This window comes from Pyrus communis, chromosome 12 (assembly GCF_963583255.1).
Source record: "Pyrus communis chromosome 12, drPyrComm1.1, whole genome shotgun sequence".
Lineage (NCBI taxonomy): Eukaryota > Viridiplantae > Streptophyta > Magnoliopsida > Rosales > Rosaceae > Pyrus > Pyrus communis.
The window spans coordinates 4345112-4352422 of NC_084814.1; the positions used below are offsets into that span (position 1 = coordinate 4345112).

Below are 7311 nucleotides of genomic sequence, written 5' to 3' on the forward strand. Positions count from 1 at the left end.
TTTTACCACGAATACAATTGTCATTGTTTTTCTTTGGTATCGTTCACTTAGTCCAACTGACTTGATAGGAAGCAATTAATGGAGTTTCCATTACATTCTGTAAAGCTCAAGACTTTGTTTCATGCCCCTACCCGAAGCACAAGTTCAAATATTGTTTGCAGTCGACAATGTTAAAAGCATATTCAAGCTGGACACATCATAAGAAAATAGCTCACCATTCAAAGTTTGCACACTAGTACCTACTTGAAAAAAGTAAAACGATACCGGGTTGACTTGGCTGCTGTGTATTGACTCGATGAATCTATCATACAGTTTCGTTCTCTTAATTACTTAGAAATCAAGAACTCATGATCATTTTAATTTAATGTTTAGATTAAAACAATAAAGTTACATTAATTTCTTCTTCATAGTAGCTATCAAAGTTAAGAATGAGTGGTCATGCATTTCTTAACACATGGTAATGTTTTGCAACCTCTTAAATATGGACCCAACTGAATTACTTATAACCTATATTTTCCTTTTATTTTTAAATATATTCTGGAGGACAAGTTTTTATAATTCAATAATGTATAACATATATATGGTTGTTTCAAAGGTATTGTCACATAGTAGTACAAATTATGGCAGACACTGAACTATTCAAAATTTTGCTTTACTTGATCTAAGGGGTTGAACGTTCGTACCCACCACCTGCTACTGAAACTACGGATAAGGTCAATCAATTCAACCGCTATTGAGTGTGTTGATCCGATCTTGATTCTTTTAAACTTTAATTTGGTTCACATAATTCCACCAAATTAATGATAAAACCATATACTATCTTAAATCATTTTAAAATTGACAACACTGTTCCAATTTAATATGATATAATCGATCCATTGTGCATTATTAAACCGAGTAAAACGGCAGGTTTGGTTGTGCTTTCACATTAGCAAATTGAGTAAAACAGAAGAGTTTTGATTCCTTTTTAAACCAAGAGTCGAATTTGTGGTTTAGGGTAGGCATGTATATTCTTAATGTTAAATGAGATTCTTGCTAAATGGTAAGTTGCTTTGGTAGCTGCAGTTAAGACCCTAATGTGTAGTCTGACTCACCAAATTCTTTATAAGTTTTCTCACATTCGATTTTGATACTTTTTTTTTAAACAACGTAGATCTAAAAAAAAAAAAAAATGTTAAAAGAGATTTTAAATTCAAACTTCACTTTGATATTGATAATAAAAAATAAAAAATAAAAAAAGCAAATCGAATTATCTACTGATTACATCTCTCACACGAGTTGAATTCTTTGAAATAAACAATCATAATACAAATCATGATCTCTATTTAAAGATGCCATCCATCTCATGTTAAGAGGTAAAAGAAACTAAAAAGTAATTATATATTTGGGGAGAGAGAGATTATGATATTGCCGTGCAGGGTTGTAATACCTTAATACACAGACGCACGATGATAACAGGAGATCGAGAGAGAGCTTAGCCGACCCTACTTTGTGTTTGTGGGACCTTGAAGCAAAGACAAATTGCGTGATGCCATTCCAAGCACTCTCTTTCACAATTCACAATACCTCTCTTGCTTGTTGCTTCCTTCCCTTTCCTTTTTTTGGTGGCTTCTCTCTTTCTTTATCACCTCTCCATTAATTAAAGTTAAAAATCCTTCTTGGTTTTGGGGAAGACCACCACCAATATCAACTTAAACTTTCTTGTAACATCCACTCTATTTTACGTTTCCTTTCTTTTCAAATTGTATTGCCTTTGTACTATTTCCTTAGACCTTCCACAAGGTGATTCATATATATATATATATATGGGGCATTTTGGGTTTGATTCACATATCACAATTGTTACAAAAGAGTGAGTTTGATAAAGGTGAATTATGTATATAAAGCTAGTTTAAGTTTCACCATAAAACTAATTGATAATATGGGGAGTATAACAATATACTACTTATAAGCACATGCAAGGTCTCTTCTTTTCCAAACATGGAATTCATACTTTCAACTCGAATGTTAGTAGGAATGCTTGTAATTTGTATCAAACTAATTGGTATCAAACTCACTTTTAAGTTCCACCATAAACTAATTGGTATCAAACTCACTTTTCCGACCTATTGTGAATATATATTAGTACTCGTATGTTAGTAGGCATGCATGTAATTTGTATTGCCCAAATACCCTTTATAGTAGCAATGTATTTTTCCACTCCAATAATTGTTTTCTTTATGATGAGGAGCTGTTATTGACACATCAAAAAAATAAAAATTGTTACTATACAAAATATAATAAGTGTAGCATTAATTAAAAAACCATTCTACATCTAAAATTCATTTAATTAAACTACCAAGAAAACGATGATTATGAAATTCTCCAATTGAAAAATAAAATGGATAATTATTTTCATGCCTATATAAATGTATAGTTTACTCAAACTTTCTCCAATGTTATTTGTTTTTTTAATCCAAGTGCATTGAACCCTAGACCATCTTATTCTAGCAAAAGTCATTCGCTCATTGCCATGTTTGCTTCACTCACTATTCACGAGAAATTAGTGTGCCGCACAAAAATATTTCCTATGATCACAGATTCACAATGATAAATTATATTTTCTTGCACTAAAGAAAATGATTATTAAGGTTGTTGAGAATCAATCTTATATTGATGGGAGGATGGACATTGTATGGACTTATAAGTAAATTGAGCTACTCTCCCATATTATCAATTGGTTTTACAGTGTAACCTCAACTTTCTCGATGATATTAAAGCAAGTTGTCCTACATATGAAGCCCAACAACCACACGTGTTCTAGTAAGTCAGTTTGTGTTGTCCATGTGTTAGGCCATGTTAGGCTTGAAAATTCGTCACACGTGTTAGCCTAGAAAATTTGCCACATGTGTTAGGCATGTTGGGAATGAATCCCCATATTGATGGGAGGAAGGACCTTGCATGAGCTTATAAGTAAGTTGAGTTATTCCCTCTATTACCAATTGGTTTTATGATAAAACCTCAACTTTCTTCAAAAATGAAATTGAAATGTAATATTAAAATAATATTTGGGCCTTATATGTGTATTTTTCTTTTCAAAATTTTAATTAATTATAAACTAATTTGTACTAAGGGGAGGGATAAGGGTTTGAACTTTGAACCTAGAACGTCACAGATTAAAAAGAAAATTTTAACCACCAAAGCAATTCATCACTACCTTTAAAAGCTATAATTCACCGAATTACCAATTTGACATAAGAGAAGACGTGCTCTATAGGCTACACAATTTAGTGTGAGGTTATCTTCTGCTATTACCCAAACCTTTAAAAAAAAACAGAAAGAAAAAAAAAATTCTAAAAATCAAAGGGATCTCATGAATTACTTAATTAAGGTTAATGTGGTTCATTCAAAGGGATCTCATGAATTAATTAAATTAAGGTTAATGGTTTAGGTTGAAGATTTATTGAGATGCATTTGTCTAAACACAAAGGACTCTAAATAAAACCGTAACAAGTATCAATTCAACACAAATAGGCGTCGAGCTCGATTTCAATTGATCAAACATTTGGACCGGTTCAAACCAAATTGATCAAGTTCTAAATTAGTTATGCCGCTAATTTAGTTATTACTTTTTGAATAAGAAAACAAAGAAAATAGTTGAATTTTCAATTTTTAATGCATATTAGTACATATTTATTGAGAGCGGTCATACGTTCGAGACTTTCTTTCCGTAGACTAAAAATACTCGAACTTACGTACTAATGGGACCAAACGGAGGGCTCAACTCAAATCGTATAAATTAGAGACTTCATTCCCAATTTCTTCTTTTATTTAGTTGTAAATTAACGGTTAAAACTTAAGGGTCGTATATATACATGAAATGTCATTCAAACAATAATAAGAAAGTCTTGTGAAAACGAAAAAAAAAAAAAAAAAAAGAGAAAACCAACAAACATGCAATTAGTAGCAAGTATTATTATTTGTGTCATCTTTTCTTTTTGAAAAAAAAAATGATATTTTTACCACATTTTTCTTATCATATTAGTACAAATGTGGTCGAAAAAATGTGATAAGTGATACACTACTTGTGTTTAAACCTTCTCAACCAAAAACTCTTTTTTTTTTTTTTTTTTTTGAAAGAAATAGATTTTTGTTAAAAGCATTGGTTATGCAAAACAATAAAACAAAAACAAAAAATAAAAGAACTAGAGAAAGCTGGCGAGAGATGCATGGGCCATATATAAACAATTCCAGCGGCAGCGGTAGCGGCAGAGAGACCTGCACGCTCAACAACATCAACAACAACAACTACATCTCTACATCATCACCTCTTTCCCTTCAATTTTCTCTCTTATTTTTTATTTTTTTTATTTTTTTATTTTTGTAAAAGGAAGTAAAATTGAATGATAGAGAAAGGGTAATTTATTTTTTACCAAAAAAAAAAAAAAGGGGTAGGGGTTTGGGTTTGATTTTGGTGTTATTTAATTAATGGTGGTGGTGATGTTGGTATTGGAAATAACAAGCACGAGACTCCCTCTCAAGAAAAGCCAAACCCCACGCGAAGAAGAAGAGAAGCAAAGCAAAAAAAAGGAGAGGCCAAACCAAAACCAAGACCAAAGAAAGAGTACAATAAGGTGTGTGTGTCTCTCTCTCTCTCTCTTCTCTCTTCTCTCTCCTCTCTTGGACTGATTCGTTTCCATCGCATCTCTCTCTTGAATTCCAAGCTCTCTCCTATTCTCCCTCTCTCTTTCTATATTAACAAAACAAAGCTATATGGCATCATCTTAGCAAGCAAAACAAGGAAGGCCAACAACAACAAAGAAAGAGAGAAAGAAAGAAAAGTAGGTGAAAACAAAGTTCCCCTCTCGAGTAAATAAGAAACAGATGGGAAGAAGGGTAAGAGATTGATTTCGATGCTCAACAACAAGGTGGACGTGGACGTGGACGTGGCGGCGGTGCTCGATAAGGTGGAGGTGGTTCTGGTGGTGCTGGTGGTGGTGCCCTCTCAATTCTCATAATTATTTCTTGCTCCTTGTTTTTCTTTTTCTTTTAGGGAGTGAGGCATCTTTCATGCTTTTTATGTGGTAGCGTTTATTGTTCTTCTTCCCCCATTCCCCTCCTCAATAACTTCCCTCTCCCATCTTTTGGACTTTTTACCAATTGCCAATACCAAACCTCTCTCTCCACCTCTCTCAATCTCTCAATCTCTCTCTCCCTCTCCCTCTCCCTCTCTCCTCCCATTCATTGGTTTTTCCTATACATAATACTGCATTCATTTATTCTTATCACAATCTTCTCTTTTATATCTTCATCTTCATCATCAATCACCAAACTACAATCTAGAATCTTGAATGGCAGTTCAAGCTCAATACCCTTCCAATATCCTCTTGTTTAATAGGTTTGCATTCTCTCCTCTCCTTCCTCCTTTTTTTTTTTTGATTTTTTTTTATATCATATCTTCAATCAACATGTGATTCTTATCTAATGATCCCTGCTATGATTTCCACTGCGTAATTCTGCAGAAACTCACAAGAAGGGCGTGATCATTCATTACAACCACACCCAGGAGGATATCTTGATCAATCCCACATGCTTTTCAACAATGGAGGAGGTAACAAAATCATATCTTCTTTTGTGCCATTCACTGTGATTCATTCAATAAATTCAAGTGTTGCTTTTTTAAAATTAAATAATAAAAAAAACAAGTTTTAAATTGGGTCTGTTTGTTCAATTCGATCACACCAGGCAACACCAGTCAGCAGCGCAAAAGAGGAAGAGAAACTTCAGCAGCGACCACTGAAGATATCACTCCTCCAATCACTCCCTTCTCTTTGCAACAACAACAACAATCCCAACCTCCTCAGCTCATCGACCTCTCTCAGCTCCACAACCACCTCCACCTCCAAAATCCCAATGTCGTCTCCACCGGCCTCCGCCTATCCTTCGGAGACCAGCAACAACCACAGCAATTCCAACAGCATCACAATCAACAACACCACCACTCTTCAGCCCTCTTCTCTGCATTAACAGAGGACTTTGCCACCCAAATCAAACACCAGCGCGACGAATTAGACCAATTCCTTCAAGCCCAGGTACTACTTTTTCCTCTTCTCAAATGGCTTCCTCGAATTCTTCAATTTCATCGGGAAAAAAGAGTCAATTGAATTCAACTTCATGATTTTGTAATTTTATAGGGAGAGCAGTTGCGGCGCACGTTAGCAGAGAAAAGGCAGAGGCACTACCGTGCGCTGCTAAACGCAGCGGAGGAATCAGTAGCTCGTAGACTGAGAGAGAAAGAGGTAGAGGTTCAGAAAGCCACGCGCAGAAATTCCGAGTTGGAAGCAAGGGCAGCCCAACTTAGCGTTGAGGCCCAATTTTGGCAGGCCAAGGCCCGAGCCCAACAGGCAACTGCCGTGTCTCTACAGGCCCAACTACAGCAGGCTATGATCAGCGGAGGGTTTGCGGCGGCCCAGGATAGCAGGAGAGGGGAGGAGGGAGTAGTGTGCGCAGCGGGCGTGGAGGGCCGGGCTGAGGATGCCGAGTCGGCCTACATTGACCCGGAACGGGTGACCGTGTTGGGTCCGAGTTGTAAAGCGTGTCGGAAACGAGTTGCCTCGGTTGTTTTGTTACCGTGCCGGCATTTGAGCCTGTGTACAGAATGTGACCAAGTGGTTCAGGCCTGCCCATTGTGCCTAACCTTGAGAAATTCGAGTGTGGAAGTCTATCTTTCTTAGGGCTCAGGCCCAAGCCCAATGCCAGAAGCAAAGGCCCAGAAAAGATGGCAGACTTGCATGTGAGCAATGATATTAAAATAAAATAAAATAAAAAAAAAGAAAAATAAAAAAGAGGAACCAAATATTATTGGCTAAATTTTTTTTTTTTTTTTTTTTTTTAACTTTTGTTTTTGGAAAATAATTTGATATTGCCTCTCAATATTTTCATGTTTTAATTTTGGATTCCCCCCTCTTGGAGTGAATTACCTTAGAGGTTTTGTACATGGCCACATGGGTAGTGGCATTTTTTTTTTTTTTTTGGTGAATTATATTCATATACAAATTCTTTTATTTAACATATATTCTTTGCCTTCTTTTATTTTTCTTATAATTGTTTTATTTATTATAAAATGGTGATGTTAATTAATATAGCATGCTCACCATTTAAAAGGGGACAAAAACAAGAGTTTGAAATTTGAAATTAGGTTTTGGATACATGAAGAAAGCAGTAAGAGGTGTATTCTACTTGTAGTGTGCATGAGGTATGTCTTGTGTGTTGGTATCTTCATTACATTACATTCACTCTCAATTTACTTACTTTAGACCATTAATTAAATAA

At 35.2% G+C, this 7311-nt stretch overlaps 1 protein-coding gene across 2 annotated transcripts; it reads left to right on the forward strand.

Moving 5' to 3' along the window:
- Positions 1–4487: 4487 nt before the first annotated feature.
- On the forward strand, positions 4488–7052 carry LOC137710613 (E3 ubiquitin-protein ligase BOI-like). Of its 2 annotated transcripts, XM_068449682.1 has the most exons (5): positions 4598–4613; positions 4768–5377; positions 5502–5590; positions 5725–6071; positions 6174–7052. In XM_068449682.1, exons 2-5 carry the CDS (start codon positions 5331–5333, stop codon positions 6711–6713), a joined length of 1023 nt encoding a protein of 340 aa, XP_068305783.1. In that variant the 5' UTR covers positions 4598–4613; positions 4768–5330; the 3' UTR covers positions 6714–7052. The 2 variants fall into 2 exon arrangements, with proteins under 2 accessions (XP_068305782.1, XP_068305783.1); XM_068449681.1 differs by having other exon boundaries at positions 4488–5377.
- The last annotated feature ends 259 nt before the right edge of the window (positions 7053–7311 follow it).

What these genes read in the sequence shown, in the direction of transcription:
- LOC137710613 (XM_068449681.1), top strand. Translation starts at nt 5,331, where the DNA reads ATGGCAGTTCAAGCTCAATACCCTTCCAATATCCTCTTGTTTAATAG. An exon ending in AATATCCTCTTGTTTAATAG is followed by an intron (nt 5,378 to 5,501) that starts GTTTGCATTCTC and finishes GTAATTCTGCAG; the next exon opens with AAACTCACAAGAAGGGCGTG. An exon ending in ACCAATTCCTTCAAGCCCAG is followed by an intron (nt 6,072 to 6,173) that starts GTACTACTTTTT and finishes GTAATTTTATAG; the next exon opens with GGAGAGCAGTTGCGGCGCAC.